A 19101-nucleotide genomic window follows, 5' to 3' on the forward strand; every position below is an offset into this window, starting at 1 on the left:
ATGTCGGCTTTGTGTGGAGTGTTATCTTCCACAGCCTTTTTTAACATCACCCATAGTCCAAGTCCTCTACACTAAATAGTCAGGTCGGCGCCATTTTGCGTGTCGGGGTTGATTACTTGGACCCTTGGTCACAAGTTGCCTAACATGGTGAGAAATTGGTCATTTGTGTAGCAGTCTGTGCAGGAGATCGTAGTCCTCCCAGTCTTTACGACCATTTCAAGTCAGTTCCATCTGATCACGTCATTCTGTGTGGTGGTGTAAGTCAGGGTAGGGAGTGTGGTTGGTTTTCTCTATTACCTTTTTCTTTCCTTTTTCTGTCTCCTTCCTCTCTCACCACCATAAGGTATCATCATACCCATCTTAGGTCACTTTAGTAAGGTCACCTTTATTTCTACAATCTATGTCATTTTTCAGCATATTTTTTTTGTCAATTAAGCTTGCCAGTGGAATTGTATTTTATTTATGTAAATATTTTAGCTTATCTGGGCTTTGTGCTTCAACAAATTTCCAATCCTTGCAAGTTAAGTTGTCCCTTTCCTTTTGTTTAATAATATTTTTCTCCATTTTGCGAATTTGGAGCCAACACACTACACCTAGTGTGTACTACGGTTGCCGTTTTTGTATTAGACAGGGTGACTGTTAAATACTGTTGCTTGGTATTCCTCAGGCTTCTACCCAGAAGGGCGGAGGAATCTTGCCTTTGCGTCCAAACAAGTTGTCACTTCCTATCCTGTCTCTCAAACACTTGTTTACACAATAACACACGGTTAATACTGCAGTTTTATTAAATTTTATTTTATACAGACTGTATTTTATTTTCCACAGAATTTAAGTAGGTACACGAGTTCAGCCTCATTACACGGAATTTAACTGGAAGCTATACAAACGAGTCTGCCCTCGTTACGGTCCACAGAATTTAAGTGCACACGAGTCCGCCATCGTTTACCTTTTAATGTACAGACGAGTCCACCCTTGTTACGCGGAATTTCACTGTGACCGATACAGACGAGTCCGCCCTCGTTACGCGGAATTTAACTGTACCTCCTACACATTACCTTTGTGTACACTGCGACGCACCTTCTTGCAGATTTCCCATCAACAATCACTCCTTTTATACCCCGTAAGAAAATTGTTTTTACCAAGACGTCTTCTTGTCAGTTGGATTTCCGTCAACCCTCAGATCCCAATAAGAGTTCGAGGACCAGTCCCTCAACGGGTCTGTGTTGCCGTGGCCATGGTCTTCCTGGAAATTGACTCTGAAGCTGGGATCCTCAGGAATCTTGGAATCCGGCTCGAAGGACCAAGAAAATGTTAGATTTATCACCTAACTTGCTGGAATCGTTGCACAAATAACGGACAAGAAGTCTTCTTTCTTCTGATCAGGAGGACGTGAGAGACATGCCAGTTACAGTCTCCAAACACGTTCTGAACCAGTCTCTCACATACTCATTTTTTTTTTCATTAGAAAACACAGAAGGTCAAAAGGACGGGTGAGCAGATAAAATGAACAAAGGTACAGTTTTTGGTGATGATGTGGCACAGTCTTTGGTTATGATGGAGTTGTCCTTGGCTACTTCTAGGAAGATACTGTTGCATCTGTGTGTAGGAGCTCGTCCTGTGAACAAGACTCTTCGAAGCAAGGATGATACTTTGGCTTTGTTGCAAGTCTACAATAAATATATTAACAATAACTAACATTTAGCGATGGAAATATGTTGACTGGTGCCAGTAGTGTGCCTCGTAGATGGAAAGAGTACTTTGAGAAATTAATTAATGAAGAAAATGGGAGAAAAGGTAGAGGAGAAGAGGCAAGCATGAATGACGGGGAAGTGGCTTTGATTAGTAAGGGAGAATTTAGAAAGGCACTGAACATAATGAAAAATGGAAAGACAGTTGGTCCCAATGACATACCGGTGGAGGTTTGGAAGCAATTTGGTGAGATGGCTGTGGAGTTTCTGACCAACTTATTCAATAGAATACTAGCGGGAGAGTAGATGCCAGAAGAATGGAGGAAAAGTGTGCTAGTCCCCATTTTTTAAAAACAAAAGTGATGTTCAGAACTGTGGAAACTACAGAGGAATAAAGTTGCGCCACACAATGAAGTTATGGGAAAGAGTAGTGGAGGCTAGACTCAGGACAGAAGTAAGTACCTGCGAGCAACAGTATGGTTTCATGCCTAGAAAGAGAACCACAGATGCACTATTTGCCTTGAGGATGCCCATGGAAAAGTACAGAGAAGGTCAGAAGGAACTACATTGTATCTTTGTAGACCTAGAGAAAGCTTATGACAGAGTACCAACAGAGGAACTGTGGTACTGCATGTGCAAGTCTGGTGTGTCTGAGAAATATGTGACAATAGTATAGGACATGTATGAGGGCAGCAGAACAGCAGTGCGATGTGCCGTTGGTGTGTGAAAAGAATTTAAGATAGAGGTGGGACTGCATCAGGGTTCCGCCCTGAGCTCCTAACCCTGTTTATGGTAGTAAAGCATAGGCTGACACAGACTAGACTAGATTCCCCTTGGACCATGATGTTCACAGATGATATTGTGATCTGCAGTGAAAGCAGGGAACAGGCGGAGGAACAGTTAGAAAGCTGGAGGTACGCACTGGAAAGGAGAGGAATAAAGATCAGCTGAAGTAAAACAGAATATGTGTGTGAATGAGAGGGGTGGAGGAGGAAGAGTGAAGCTCCAGGGAGAAGAGATAGTAAAAGTGGTCGATTTCAAATACTTGGGGTCAACAATACAGAGCAATGGAGAGTGTGGTAAGGAAGTGAAGAAACGGGTCCAAGCGGGGTGGAACAGTTGGCGGAGGTTGTTTGGTGTTCTATGTGACAGAAGAGTATCCGCCAGGATGAAGGGCAAAGTTTATGAAACAGTGGTGAGGCCGGCCATGATGTACGGATTAGAGACGGTGGCCCTAAAGAAACAACAGGAAGCAGAACTGGAGGTAGCAGAAATGAAGATGCTGAGGTTCTCGCTTGGTGTGAACAGGTTGGATAGGATTAGAAATGAGGTCATTAGAGGGACAGCCAAACTTGGATGTTTTGGAGACAAGGTTAGAGAGAGCAGACTTCGATGATTTGGACATGTTCAGAGGCTAGAGAGTGAGCATGTTGGTAGAAGGGTGCTGAGGATGGAGATGGAGGGCAAAAGTGCCAGAGGAAGACCAAAGAAAAGGTTGGATGTTGTGAGGGAGGACATGAGGACAGTGGGTGTTAGATAAGAGGATGCACTAGATAAGATGAAATGGAAAAAGTCGACACGCTGTGGCGACCCCTAACGGGGCAAGCCGAAAGAAAAATAATTTATGTGGTGTGTAGGCACCATATTGACGAGGAGAGACAGTACCCTGATCAACTCTTGTCTTCTCTGAACTTATTTCATAAGTAGCTTCATATCCTGTGTTAAGGGACCAGATTTCAGGGGTCATCTTGGTTTTAGTGAATGATTTTATCGCTTGTTATCCCCATATATAGTTTTCTTCAAATGTTCAGGATTTTGGAGAAATTAAGGAGGGGTGGATGTAACGTACAAGAGAAAGATTTTTTTTGTTTTTGTTAATTTTCGACAAAATCCCTCACATTGTGTTTTGGATTATCTTCACTATTGTAAATTTATCTTTAATCTGACGTTTATTTATTTTGGCCTTATACTTTATATTTTCTTTATTTTTAAAGTCAGTGCTTTTATTTTGAAAACCGGTGGAAGTGATGTAACATCGGCCTGTCTCGTTGGTCTGCCTTGACTCTGACTGCGAGGGTTATGTTCCTGAAGCTACGGTGACAAAAAGTTGTTTACACAAGTTTTATTCATCATTTCATGTCAAATAGTTTTAGTTGTTTGGTGACATATTGTGAAAGTTGTAATTCACAAAACGAACTGTGCTGTTGTATTTGAGTAAGGAAGCAAGCTGGCTCACCGTGCATCCTTTGGAATTAAACACAAAGCTCTCGTTTTGGTTTTATATGTTTGTACTTTTTATCACTAAAAATACATCTCTGACCAGCGTGGCCATGTTTCTTTTTTTTGGACATAATATCACGCACACTGCTTTCCAGCCCATTTTCTGCATGCTTTGTGTGGAACTCTCACCTCTGCAACAGGAGAAGCCTGTGGAATTAAACACAAAAGAACTTGAATCATAGCGTTTTTATCCAAGTGTATGCTAACATTTTGTATAAATGTGTTTCATAACATTTGCAATGAATTTTTATTTGGTCTTTTAATATGGGCACTTTCAGGAACACCTGAGGTTGAAATACATACTGTATCCTATCTGCGGTCGACAAATTTTGAAATATGTTGTGCTCAAGCTTGGGGTTTGTCAGGATGAACGAATTCTGCCGCCACTGCTTTTGGTTGTTCATCTCTGAGCTCTGAGATGGAATTTCTAAGAGTACGAGGGCTCTCAGAGTAGGAGGTCAAAAATTTGCGCATGAGCCAATCGGCACAATCTATAGTGGTGTTTGTTTTCACTGCTCGTACTGTGTGGTTTGTATTTTGGAAACCCGACTCTGTATTGTGGGAAACCATTTCTTGTTATAGCCTGCATTCTACTGGCATTTTCGTTGTGGTGAAGAGCTGCCAAATACGTTCTGATTATTTGGGACAGCCAACCAACATGTGTGCACTTTGGTGCAAATCTGATCACTAGACTATGGAAAGCTTCCAAGCTTGATGTCTGGAATTCAGGTTTAAGACTTTGCACATCCTTGATCACTGCAACTGATGTGATGACATCTGTCAGTTTCACATTGGCCACAGTTCCACTAACAAGCCCTCTTTGTCCCGCTCATGAATCAAATAGGCATGATCACAATATGGATAGATCTTGGAAATGTGTTCATGTTGATCATGAATGTATATGTATGAATTATGCAAGGACAGCCACTTGTCCTTTAGGTTGTCTTTCCTATTTTCTGCAACTGCTGTGGCCGCAACATAGTACATATGATTTAAGACTGATCTTTTCCAGAGCATCACTTCAGGTGACATACAGTTCCTTGTGAAAGTATTCAGCCCGCTTGAACTTTTCAACCTTTCGCCACATTTCAGGCTTCACACATAAAGATATAAAATTAAAATATTTTGTCAATAATCAACAATAAGTGGGAAACCATTGTGAAGTGGAATGAAATTTATTAGATATTTTACACTTTAACAAATAAAAAGAATGAAAATTGGGGTGTGAAATATTATTGGCCCCTTTAACTTCAGTGCAGCAAACTCACTCCAGAAGTTCAGTGAGGAGCTCTGAATGATCCAATGTTGACCGAAGATGATAAATAGAATCCACCTGTGTGTAATCAAGTCTCCATATAAATGCACCTGCTCTGTGAGAGTCTCAGGGTTCTGTTTAAAGTGCAAAGAGCATCATGAAGACCAAGGAACACACTAGGCAGGCACTTTCACCTCCAACAAGGAGAAGACTGATCAGAGATGGAGCCAAGAGGCCCAAGATCACTCTGGATGAACTGCAGAGATTTATAGCTGAGGAAGGAGTCTGTCCATGGGACAACAATTAGTCGTACACTGCACAAATCTGGCCTCATGGGAGAGTGGTAAGAATAAAGCACAAAGACATCCATAAAATGTCTCGTATAAATTTTGCCACAAACCACCTGGGAAACACACCAAACATTTGGAAGAAGGTGCTCTGGTCAGATGAAACCAAAATCAAACTTTTTGGCCACAATGCAAAACAATATGTTTGGCATAAAAGCAACACCGCTCATCATCCTGAACACACAATCCCCACTGTCAAACATGGTGGTGGCAGCCTCATGATTTGTGCCTGCTTTTCTTCAGCAGGGACAGGGAAGATGGTTATAATTGATTGGAAGATGAATGGAGTCAAATACAGGACCATTCTGGAAGAAAACCTGGTGGAGTCTGCAAAATACCTGAGACTGGGACGGAGATTTATCTTCCAACAGGACATTGATCCAAAACATTAAGCCAAATCTACAATAGAATGGTTTACAAATAAACGTATCCACGTGTTAGAATGGCCAAGTCAAAGTCCAGACCTGAAATCCAATCGAGAATCTGTGGGCAGAGCTGAAGACCTCTATTCACAAACACTCTCCATCGAACCTCACTGAGCTTGAGCTGTTTCGCAAGGAAGAATGGGGAAGAATTTCAGTCTCTCTATGTACAAAACTGATAGAGACATACCCCAGCTATAATTGGAGCAAAAGATGGCGCTACAAAGTATTGATGCAAGGGGGCCAAATATTATTGCACGCCCCACGTTTCAGGTTTTTATTTGTTAAAAAAGTATAAAATGTCCAATAAATTCCGTTCCACTTCACGATTGTGTCTCACTTGTTGTTGATTCTTGATGAAAAAAAAAAAGTTTATATCTTTGAAGCCTGAAATGTGGCGAATGGTTGAAAAGTTCAAGGGGCCCGAATAATTTCACAAGGCACTGTATATCCAACCTTGAGTTTTTTATCGAGACCTTTGGCAGAATGCCACACATCATGATAGGGTTTTAACTCTGAACAACTGGTATCGTCTCGAATAAAGGCTACTACTGACTTGTGTCTGTCTGTGACCACGCTTTTGATGGTCAAGTCCTTCAGTTACTGTCAAACACAAGATACCTCTTTTAAATGCTAGGAGATCACAAGAATTGCTGTCTCCAGCTTCATTGCTCTCTGTTATCTGGATGTCATCAACTTTTTTAGTAGTTTGTTCAATGAAAGTACAAGAGCCATACTTGGCTGAGTGACCAGGACTGTCATTTCTGCAGTCTCTGCCAAGCTTGATTCCATCAGGGATTGGTCTTAAAATTAGCTCTGCTTGTTTTTCCCTCTATCCAATAACAATTGTGGGTGAAATATAAAAATTTAGGTGAGGCTGAAATGTTTGCTTGCTAATCGATGAAACGTTTATTATTTGCAGCATAAAGAGGGCTCATCTGACAACAGAATACGGGACGGCTGCCGACAACATTAAGGTTACAAACTAGCATCTGGTTTAACATTGGTTGACTGTCCCATGTTCTGGAAAACGAACAGCTTGTGCATTTCTGTTTAATACGTATCATTGTTCCAAATCCACTGTCAGGTTTGGTTTCGATCTTGACTTGGGCCAGTACATAGTGAATATTTGTCAGAGATTCAACAAAATTTTGTATTTCCTTTCAACTGACAGAGTCCGACGCTGGTGGTATTTCTTTTTCCACTTCTCTTTGGTCACATATAACTTCCTTCTGGGGCTCCTGTAATGAAATATTCGAAGGTTGATATTCTGTGTCCTTTGCAAAATTAGCCCACTTCATTTGAACAAACCATCCACTGTCTTCTGAGGCTTGGGTATTTGGAAAAATATAAACTGTGAGCAGAATAATTCGAATTGTGACAAAACTGAACCACAAACTTATTCACCTTTGTTACGGATTGATTTTAGCTTAAAATCAATGAGGAATTCTCCAAAAGAATGGGCTTTTCTTTGGCATCAACAAGGGGTGTGCAAGTGAAAAAGCGCTACAAAACAACAGGTCGCCTAGTTGTGACGTCAGAGGTAAGCCATCACGAAGGTGGAAAACTTCCGTAATTTCTCGAGGATAATGTGTCCTGAAATATAAAGCTGCAAAGTTGACCTAAAAAAAACCAAAAACAGGAAAACCCTTCGACCAATGTACAATGCACACCACCAATTTGCTGCCACCCATATGGTCAAAATATTGGGAATTATCTGTATTTATATTTTATTGGGTTTGTACTTTTATTGTTGATCAAAAAAACTGTCTGTACAACAATCATTAATAATAATCATTGTGCACGTGCTGATGTAGCTATAATATAATCTCGGGACAGGCCAAAGGACACGCTTGTCCTGGTCCCTGTAATTGTCAGAACAGAATCCCTCAACCAACTAAAATAAATGCTCAATGATGGCATGAAATTTTAATAATACTGTTGATAACACATATTTAAATAAATATTTAACACTGTCTGACTAAAACATTTTTTGCATTAAATCTTCCTTTCCTTTTGGCTTGTCCCGTGAGGGGTTGCCATAGCGTGTCATCTTTTTCCATCTTAGCCTATCTCCTGCATCTTACTCTCTAACCCCAACTCCCCTCATGTCTTCCCTCACCACATCCATAAACCTCATTGGTCTTCTCGCTTTTTTTGCCTGGCAGCTCCATCCTCTGCACCATTCCACCAATATACTTACTCTCTCGCCTCTGAACATGTCCAAACCATCGAAGTCTGCTCTCTCGAATTTTGTCTCCAAAACATCCAACTTTGGCTGTCCCTCTAATGAGCTCATTTCTAATCCTATCCAACCTGCTCACTCTGAGAACCTCAACATCTTCATTTCTGCGATCTCCAGTTGTTCCTGTTGTTTCTTCAGTGCCACTGTCTCTAATCCGTACATTATGGCTGGCCTCACCACTGTTTTGTAAACTTTGCACTTCATCCTAGCAGAGACTCTTCTGTCACATAACACACCAGACACGTTCCGCCAGCCGTTCCAACCTGCTTGGACCCATTTCTTCACTTCCTTACCACACTCACCATTGCTTTGGATTGTTGACATTAAATATTTGAAGTCCTCCACCCTTGCTATCTCTTCTCCCTGTAGCCTCACTCTTCCCCCTCCACCTTTCTCATTCACGGACATATATTCTGTTTTACTTTGGCTAATCATCATTCCTCTCCTTTCCAGTGCATGTCTCCATCTTTCTAATTCTTCCTCTGCATGCTCCCTGCTTTAACTGCACATCACAATATCATCTACAAACATCATGGTCCAAGGGGATTCCAGTCTAACTTCATCTGTAAGCCTATCCATTACCACTGCAAACAGGAAGGGGCTCAGAGCTGATGCCTGATGCAGTCCCACCTCAACCTTAAATTCTTCTGTCACACCAAAGGCACACCTCACCATTGTTCTGCTTCCATCATACATGTCCTGTACTATTTCAACATATTTCTCTGCCACACCAGACTTACACATGCAGTACCACAGTTCCTCTCTTGGTACTCTGTCATAGGCTTTCTCAAGATCCACAAAGACACAATGTAGCTCCTTCTGACCTTCTCTGTGCTTTTCCACCAGCATCCTCAAGGTAACTAATATATCTGTGGTACTCTTTCTAGGCATGAAACCATGCTGTTGCTCGCAGATACTTACGTCTGTCCTGAGTCTAGCCTCCACTACTCTTTCCCATAACTTCATTGTGTGGCTCATCAATTTTATTCCTCTATAATTCCCACAGCTCTGAACATCACCTTTGTTCTTAAAAATGGGAACTAGAACATTTTTCCTCCATTTTTCAGGCATCTTTTCGCCCGCTAGTATTCTGTTGAATAACTTGATCAAAAACTCCACAGCCATCTCTCCAAATTGCTTCCATACCTCGACCGGTATGTCATCAGGACCAACTGCCTTTCCATTTTTCATCCTTTGTAGTGCCTTTCTGACTTCCCCCTTACTAATCATTGCCACTTCCTGGTTCTTCACACTTGCCTCTTCCACTCTTCCTTCTCTCTCATTTTCTTCATTTAGCAACTTCTCAAAGTATTCTTTCCATCTATTTAGCACACTACTGGCACCAGTCAACACATTTCCATCTCTATCCTTAATCACCCTTACCTGCTGCACATCCTTCCCATCTCTATCCCTCTGTCTTGCCAAACTGTAGAGATCCTTTTGTCTTTCTTTTGTGTCCAACCTGGTGTACCAGACAGCGAGAGAGTTGTGATTGGTGCAGACTGTAATGGACATATTGGTAAAGGAAACAGGGGCGATGAAGAATTGATGGGTAAGTACGGCATTCAGGAAAGGAACTTTAAGGGACAGATGGTGGTGGACTTGGCAAAAAGGATGGAGATGGCTGTAGTGAACACTTATTTCCAGAAGAGGGAGGAACATATAGTGATCTACAAGAGCGGAGGTAGAAGCACGCAGGTGGATTACATTTTGTGCAGAAGATGTAATCTGAAGGAGAATACTGACTGTAAAGTAGTGGTAGGGGAGAGTGTAGCTCAACAGCATAGGATGACTCTGGTGGTGGGTAGGAAGATTAAGAAGACAAAGGTAGAGGAGAGAACCATGTGGTGGACCCTGAGAAAGGAAGAATGTTGTGCAGCTTTTCGGAAAGAGGTGAGACAGGCTCTCGATGGACAGCAGAAGCTCCCGGAAGACTACTACTTATTCTTTTGCCAGGAAGCTCCATCCTCAGCACCCTTCTACCAATATACTCACTCCCTCGCCTCTGAACACGTCCAAACCATCGAAGTCTGCTCTCTTGAACCTTTTCTCCAAAACATCCAACTTTGTCTGTTCCTCGAATTAGCTCATTTATAATCCCATCTAACCTGCTCACTCCTCGCGAGAACCTCAACATCTTAATGTCTGCCACTTCCAGTTCAGTTTCCTGTTTCCTCTTCAGTGCCACTGTCTCTCATCCGTACATCATGGCTGGCCTCACCACTGTTATGTAAACTTTGTTATTCATCCTAGTAGAGACTCTTCTGTCCCATAACACACCAAACACCTTCCAGCAGCTGTTCTAACCTGCTTTGACCCGTTTATTCACTTCCTTACCACACTCATTGCTCTGTATTGGTGACCCCAAGTATTTCAAGTCCTCCACCCTTGCTACCTCTTCTCCCACGCTCATATATTAGGTTTTAATTCGGCTGATCGTCTTTCCTCTCCTTTCCAGTGCATGCCTCAATTTTTATTATTGTTCCTCCGTCTGCTTCCTGCTTCCACTGCATATCACATCATCATCTGCGAACATCATGGTCCGACGGGATACCAGCCTAATCTCATCTGTCAGCCTATCCATTACCACAGCAGACAGGAAGAGGCTCAGAGCTGATCTCTGATGCAGTCCCACCTCCACCTTAAATTCTTCTGTCACACCTACAGCACACCTTACCACTGTTCTGCTGCCCTCATACATGTCCTCTGATACTCTTTCTTGGGATGAAACCATACTGTTGCTGGCCGATATTTCTGTCCTGGGTCTTGCTTCCACTACTCTTTCCTATCACTTAATTGTGTGGTCCATCAACTTTATACCTCTATAGTTCCCATAGCTCTGCAAATCGCCTTTGTTCTTATAAGTAAAACTAGCACACTTTTCCTCCATTATTCAGGCATCCTCTCCCCTATTCTGTTGAATTAGTTGGTCAAAAACTCCACAGCCACCTCTCCAAATTGCTTCCACACTTCCAACGGTATGTCATCAGGATGTGCCTTTCCATTTTTCATCAACTTTAGTGTCTTTCAACTTCCAATTTCCACTTCCTGGTCCATCACACCTTCCTCTTCTACTGTTCCTGCTCTCTCCTGTTCTTCAATCATCAACTTCTCAAAAATATTCATTTCCATCTAGAACCGATAATCACATACATAACCCTCAATTTCGAGTTTCATCTTAATCACTCAAACTAATATTCTAATTACTAATTCATTTCTCTTCCCATCTACTCCATAGTAAATAATTGGTGCTCCTAAACTTCTAGCCTTACTACCTATCCACCTGCTCACTTGGATGCACAATACATCAACCTTTCTCCTCATCATCATGTCAACCAACTCCTGAGCTTTTCTGCTCATAGTCCTAACATTCAAAGTCCCTTCAATCAGTTGTACGCTCTGCAATCCTCTTCTTCTTCTGACAAACCCGCTTTCCTCCTCTGCTTTGTCTTCGACCCACAGTCGCTGAATTTCCACCGACGCCCTGAAGGTTAGCAGTGCCGGGGCATCGGTGGAAATTTTTTGCATTAAATATTTGTGCATAAAACGATTGTGCGTAGTGCAGTTTATCCTCTACATTACACATCCTTGGCCAATACTTCAAATGCAACATCTGGCTCATTTCCAATGTGAAAAATATCCATCGTAATTACCTTTGGTGACTTGGTGCAGTTCTGGTGCCCCTTGAATTCATGAACAGTGATCCTATTTTGCTCCCAGGAGCATCTTAAAGATTACTGATTGTAAGGTTGTGGTGGGAGAGAGTGTAGCTCGACAGCATACTATGGTGGTGCGTAGGATGACTCTGATATCCTCTTCTTCTGACAAACCCGCTTTCCTCCTCTGCTTTGTCTTCGACCCACAGTCGCTGAATTTCCACCGACGCCCTGCAGGTTAACGGTGCCAGGGGCGAGCATTGTTAACCCAGGTCACGACCAATGGATCAATAACCATTATTGTTGGATAAATCAGCTTGTAAAAGCAACATATTCTTCAGTTTTCTGTGAGAATGGTCATAGGTCCATTTAGCTTATACAATGGTTCATAAATGTGATCAAAACCCTTACTTGATTCTCTTAATCTTCTTTATTTCAATTTTTTCTTCTTTTACATTTAACAGGAAGCTCAAATGAACAAGTTCTTAAGATAATATCAGTGATGGGAAAAAAATGAATTTTACTTGGCAAAGCATCAACAGCAATTACTATTTATCTTTTTTTCTGTGAATGGATGGAAAAATTTTGCACTCAAGCAATATTACATTGAAACAGCATCAAACAGTATTGGCGGGAGAACTCAGTATGTCCTTTCAAGAGGATGAGAGCAGATATATGACCTATTTTCCAAGACGTCCTTGGCAATCTTCTTAATGCTGACATCATTGTTCTCTGGTGAGTCTGAAAATTAAAATGACTGATTAAAAATCAACTGTCATCATTGTTTACAATTATCTAAAAGCCATAATACGAAATATAAATTGCATCTTGGTGATTTAATTTTAAAGGAAATCACACTCATACAGATAAACCTTTTACAGTGCTGCCTCGGTCCTCGAACACAATCCATTCCAGAAGGCCGGTTGAAAACCGAAACATTCGAAAACCAAAGCATGTTTTCACATTGCAATGAATGGAAAATTAAATAATGCATTCTGAGCCTCAAAGATAGTTTTTTAATTTTTTTTTTAAGCTTTTCCTGATAATAAGGTTAGGGTTAAGAAATATTTGTATTTTTTCCTTAAAATGTATCCTTTAGTAGTAGTGTATGCTAGACTGGGAGTGCATTGTATCTGTATCTGTAGAGACTTGGCCCATAGCCTTTTTGTTTTTTTTTAATTAACAAAAGTGCACAATAACTTTAACCAAGCAATAATGAGGGGGGGGGGGAAATCAGACAAATTGTTTTTTACCTGCACAGAAAGTACGTAATGTAAAAAAAACTAACTTGCAACTAGAGGCAGGTTAATGTAACTAAAGAAAAAAGCAATGGAAAACAACTGTTTCAAATGTCTTCGGTGGGGGTGAGAAAGAAAGAATATAATGTAGACCCCTTTCTGCCATCTTTTGAGCACCTTCCTGAAGTGGCTCATAATAACGTTATCGAAATTTTGCAGTGCTCTGCAACATTCTGCTTTGTTAAGGTGACGGAGTTCTACAAAATTATGGATGTCATTCCATTTAGTGAGACGAGCTTTTATATCAGCACTTGAGACATCCTTCCTGCCTTCAGTAATATCAGACGACATCTCCTCCCTTCCTCGCCAACTCTATCCGCAGCTAACTGCTGCTCGTTTACGAAAATACGAAGCAACTTTTCGACTTCTTCCAAGATCTGTGGCCTCTGCTTCGTCAACACGGTTGCTCGTTTAGCAACATCACTTGCTTTGAGGGCATCCTTGTGTTTCAGGATGGTGCTGATTGTTGATTTCGCCATGCCATACTTCTTCGATAGCTCAGAAACACACACACTAGATTCAAGGTAAAAAGAACTAAGTGGTTTCATTATTCTATGCTTCGCCCTGCTACAGATTCTTAATTGCACTTTTATTATATTGTTTGTTGTTGTTTTATTGTTAACCACAATTCCTACAGATGGTCCGATTGCGTTTCAGACCAAGCGAGGGAGAGCAGGAATCCATGACATTCTTATTATTAATATTATTGTTCTTGGTTTTATGATCTGGGAAATCACTCAAAAATACCCATTACCCACACCCACATGAGTGCCAGCTGTTAACACAACCCACCCGTAAAATATTTATCACAGAGAAGAGTCGTATTATAAACAAAGCCCTATCTGTCGATGAGTGGTTTAGGGTTTTGACAGGCGGTAGCGCAGTAAACAATAACTGGTTACTAATAGCAGAAGAAGTGGCTAATAAAACCCCGAGTGAGTGTGTTGTATGCATGGGACCTAGACCTTTGTTGCGTGTTGTTTCTTTTGCTGTCAACTCCATCTGTGTTCTAGATCTTTTGAAAAATTATGTGCCAACTCAAAATGAATGCAAAATTTGGGATACTGGCCACCCGGTAACACCAGCCCAAAAGAACAAACCTGGGTTTAATCGTGCTATAGCACGCCAAAACTTCACCTGTATTTTCCTGAAAGGTAATGGTGCCCCAATTGGCAATATCTCTGATGATCAGTGTGCAGAGACCCAGGAAACACCTTTATTCCAACCAGTCAGCCGTGAGACCCAGGAAACACCTTTATTTTAACCAGTCAGCCGTTCTGATGGTGCGGACGGGACCGTATCTTTGACCGCCTCCCGCGAAACAGCACAGGCAGATGTGCATTATTAACCAGTCAGCCGTGCTGATGTGTGGTGGTGGTGCGGACGGGGGACCGTATCTTTGACCGCCTTCCCCGAAACAGCACAGGCAGATGTGCATTAGTAACCTTACTTTTACCCATCTCCGTTGTTCCTGTCACTCTAGATGATCTGACGGTTGCTCCTGAACACTTCAAGGAAGCTCTTGGCCCATTATACCGTTCACGTAGGTCCAAACCTACGTGGCACGGTGCTGACAACCACACCTACATTAACACTATTGGGCAGCCACTTTTACCATGGACACATGCATATAAAAGCCTTGTGTTACCGGGCAGCTTTTGTTTTCTTCTTCGGACTATCCTGCCAGAAGACACGTCTTGTGTGTGGCAGATACCTAGATAAGACCCGGACGTCTGTATTGCACATTCCTTTGTAATAAATCCATTTACTCGGCTAATCATTAGTCAACTCTTCCTCGATCAGTAAACACAGCATAGGGTACAAACTCATAAATCCCTACAAGGCATAGTCTGAGCTGCCGGAGCAATTTCTGTATTTAACACATACAGAAGGCACACTGTATTATTGAGTGCAGTTATGGTGGCACTCACGAGGCATCCACGAATTGTGGCGTAACTCACCCAGCATTACTTCCCAGTCTTTATCAAGCTGTGTTCGGCATGTATCATCTATCACTCCCAAATCCTCCTGTTCCCTCTGTTCTGCCAGCCTCAATCATGTTCTAGACATGTAACATTATGGTCTACTGAAAGTACAGATTACTGCATAACAGTATTTGGAATGCCCACCTATACGCATTGTCACTAGACTATACTGGGAGTAAACCCCAAAGATATGGAACCTCTCAAAAGGACAACAACACCACCAGCAGATTACTGAGGAATCCGGCTGGCCTGCGTTGCGAGCTGCCTCAACCCAGAGTGAGTGGCCATGGACGGTCGTGCCAGTGAAGAGGAAGAAAAAAAATAACGAGTCCATGCAAAACATTGACATCAGACTTACAAATAGATTTGAGCCACTTTTACAAGAACCTGGACAAGAATGATCATCCCCTCCCACCACTGAAAGCTATGAAATTATATCATCCAAGAATAAAATGGGACCCCAAACATTAATAGTTGGTGATGGAGTAGTCAAAGATGTGAAATGCTTTTGCAGTAAGAACACCAAAGTATTGCCTTTTACTAATGAGATGGAGTCTGATAGCTCATAAAATCCTGACACTCACTGATCAGCACCCAACTGAGAAAGGTAGAGAAGGAAGAGAACAAGAGGCAAGTGTAATCGACCAGGAAGTAGCAATGATTAGTGAGGAGGAAGTTAGAAAGCCTCTAAACAGGTTGAAAATTGGAAAAGCAATTGGTCCTGATGACATACCTACGGCTTCTTCACCTACTATCGGAGCCAACTCAGTGTGAGATTGATTCCCATTCTGTTACGGTGTCGATAAGTACCCTGTGACTGACTGATGACTAGTTTAGAGTGTAGTTCTCCTGTCACCCGAAGTTAGCTGGGATGGGCTCTAGTACTCCTGCAATCCTTTGAGGATAAGCAGCTTGGAAAATGGATGGCTGGACATTCTCCTTTTATTTACTTATTCTTATTCTTTTCTATTTATCTTATTCTCAAACACAGCGCTTCTGTAAAACAAGTAAATAAGGGAGCAATTCAGTTCTGTTGATATGATTGATTTTCCAGGCAGATTTTTTCAAGATGTGTATAATTCTTTAGGCAAAACATTTAATTTATCCATCCATCCATCTTTGACCGCTTATCTGAGTTCGGATGGCAGCTTTCACAGGGATGCCCAGAGTTCGCTCTCCTAAGCTCTTCTTTAACATTGGTTTTCTCAGCTGTTCACATACCCTTTAGCAGATGTATCACAAATAAATCAAAAAATAAATCATACGTTGTGATTTCTGGATTTTTCTTTTTAGATCATCTCTCTCACAGTGGACATGCACCTATGATGAAAATTTCAGACCCCTCCATGATTTCTAAGTGGGAGAACTTGCAATGCAGCAGGGTGTTCAAATACTTATTTTCTTCACTGTATAGCATTTCAGAAATACACAATCGTGATAAAATTTTAAAAAATGGTATTCAAGTCTAATTCAAAATAAGAATTCGCAAATTCTGCAGTGGCGGCCCAGTAGTGCAGCTGTAAAGCTTTGGCCTCACAGTTCTGAGGTCCAGGTATCAATCCCGGGCCCGCCTGTGTGTTCCATGTTCTTCCAGAGCCTGTGTGGCTTTTCTCCGACCACCCCTGTTCCCTCTATATCGAGCAGTGCCCATATTGTCATGTAAAAAAAATACTCATTTAATTGTAACAGCCAAAATTACAATCACGATTAAAAAGTTATTAATTGTGCAGCCCTAATTAGCAGCATTTACGTTCGGTAAGTATTTTAAAGCGGGATTAAGGTAGAGTAACTGGTTAGAGCATCTGGCTCACAGTTCTGAGGACTGGGGTTTAAATCCCGGCCCCGCCTGTGTAAAGATTACACGTTCTCCTCGTCCCAGTATGTTTTTTTTTTTTTTTCGGGCACTCCGGTTTCCTCCCACATCCCAAAATCATGCATTAATTGTACACTTGTTGTGATTTTATTGTCTGTCTCCATGTGCCCTGCAATTGGCTGGCAGCCAGTTCAGGGTGTACTCTCCCTCCTGCCCGTTGACAGCTGAGATAGGCTCCAGCGCTCCCACAACCCATGTGAGGATAATTGGCTAAGAAGAAGGTGGATGGGAATTCTGCAGTGCATGTAAACTTATAAGCGCATGCATATCAGCAATCATTTATTTAGTTTTCTTTTACTTGACAATAAAAAATGCCGAAAGGAATGAATTAGACAGATAATTTGATAACAAGTAGATGTGGATAGGACTACTAGGCTTGGCTTCAAGGACATTGGGCAACACCACCACCTCATAGGTGACCATATTGTAAATAGAGGATCTCCTCACCTTAAATTTATAAATGAAGAAGACTTTTTGATGAAAGATGAATGGTTTTCAACAAACAAGAACAATCCAGTTGCATTGATTCAAACTTTCCAGACTACCATGACTGGATGACTGATGTATTATGTAGTGTAAAGGGCATTTGCATTTTTTGTGGTACGTTTGTACTGCTGCGAAGGATCAGGAGCCCTCAACTTTAGTGATACATTTTTTTGGGGAGCTCCAAATTCTGACTCTCATGGTAAATTTGCAACACATTGAGGCATGACTCTCAGGCCTGGGAAATCAACCAGGGGCCCCAAGAGGAATTGGTGGCTGCACCTGTGGCTTTTCCAGTGAGTAGAGCTGGTAAAACATAGTGGATTATTTAAACAAAATAAAGAAACTAAAAATTTCATTGTTTCTAAACAAAAAGAAATAAAAAGTAGGCTGATCATTTGTGTGTTGCCTGGGTCAGATGTGGCCAATCGTTTTGTAATACTGAGTAGCTCGTCTGACAACTGACATTCACTCTTCCCTGAAGTCCGTTAAATTTAAAGTCCAAGCCATTTAAGGCTTTTAGTTCAAGTTTACCCATTTAAGGGTTGTTAGGTGGTTTCACAGTTGGGCCTAAAAAATGTATAATGCAACGGATAAAGGGTAATTGGTAACACCGAATCGGATGCTGATTCAGAAGGTTACTATTATGATGATCTTAGAATGTACTCTTACAAAAAGTCTTCAGGCAGTTGGAGGAGGAACTAAATCTAAACCAACTTGTCATACATATTTTTAGCCATAAGACAATGCTCTAGTGGAAGTCCATCCAATCCCCCATCCATCATGCATCCATTTTCTGAGCCGCCTATCCTTACAAGGGTCGCAGGAGTGCTGTAGCAAATACCAGCTGTCATCGGGGAGGAGGCGGGGTATAGAGCGGATGCACCTACGTCATTGAATCACGTCACTGGCCGGAAGTGTCGGTCAAACAAACCATTCAATGCTAAGTCGATTGGAGAAGACGCAAAAATACATCTTATAGCACGACGCCCAGAGTTTTGTCCGATACTGTAAAACATTTAGGTGGTGACAAACAAAAATTAGAGACACTTGGCATATAGGACCCATATTTAATGCCAAAGTCGATGTTTTCGCTGATAAGAAATTGGACTATTACCCCGCTTCCGCTTGTCTTGGAACACTGGATCTACACATGTATCTGGTGAGCAAGTCATTGAGATTTACACAGAAGAGTTTGAAAGCGTATAAAAGTCTGGACACATACAAATACTTCGTTGCGGGATCTCTTCTCAAGGGGGACACGGCTCGTGAACGCGTAAGTGTTTTTTGGCTACACGTTCACCTTTAGTGAAATCAATTGATCTTTTCAGCTAGTATTCAATACAAATACCAATATTTAAATAAATGATCCCTGGTTTTACACAAACGCGCATTCATTAACTATGATTGGAGAAAAAAAGACAGCGAGTCAGCGCCTTCGTCCACGAAGCGTGTTGCGGCCACACGTTAAACTTCGGTTAACTTCTCTGTGACAGACGTTTTTTTTTTTTTTTTAAATATGCATTGTTCTCAAATAAGTCCAATGTGTATTTAAAAAAAGAAAATAAA

At 41.5% G+C, this 19101-nt stretch overlaps 1 protein-coding gene across 13 annotated transcripts in view; it reads right to left on the reverse strand.

Moving 5' to 3' along the window:
* Positions 1 to 804: 804 nt before the first annotated feature.
* acad9 (acyl-CoA dehydrogenase family, member 9) overlaps positions 805 to 19101 on the reverse strand; it is a 110903-nt gene continuing 92606 nt past the window's right edge. For 3 of the 13 annotated variants that reach the window (XM_061832270.1, XM_061832265.1, XM_061832271.1), the window contains 4 exons: positions 12574 to 12634; positions 12021 to 12124; positions 9621 to 9699; positions 808 to 1629 (listed from right to left, as the gene is read on the reverse strand). In XM_061832270.1, coding sequence (XP_061688254.1) covers positions 1479 to 1629; positions 9621 to 9699; positions 12021 to 12124; positions 12574 to 12634 — 395 coding nt within the window. In that variant the 3' untranslated portion in view covers positions 808 to 1478. Of the gene's footprint in view, positions 1630 to 3651; positions 4116 to 9620; positions 9700 to 11890; positions 12125 to 12304; positions 12635 to 19101 lie in introns of those variants that run through there. The other 10 variants (XM_061832272.1, XM_061832266.1, XM_061832273.1 and 7 more) reach the window with 8 other exon arrangements.

This window comes from Syngnathoides biaculeatus, chromosome 10, assembly GCF_019802595.1.
Source record: "Syngnathoides biaculeatus isolate LvHL_M chromosome 10, ASM1980259v1, whole genome shotgun sequence".
Taxonomy (NCBI): Eukaryota; Metazoa; Chordata; class Actinopteri; order Syngnathiformes; family Syngnathidae; genus Syngnathoides; species Syngnathoides biaculeatus.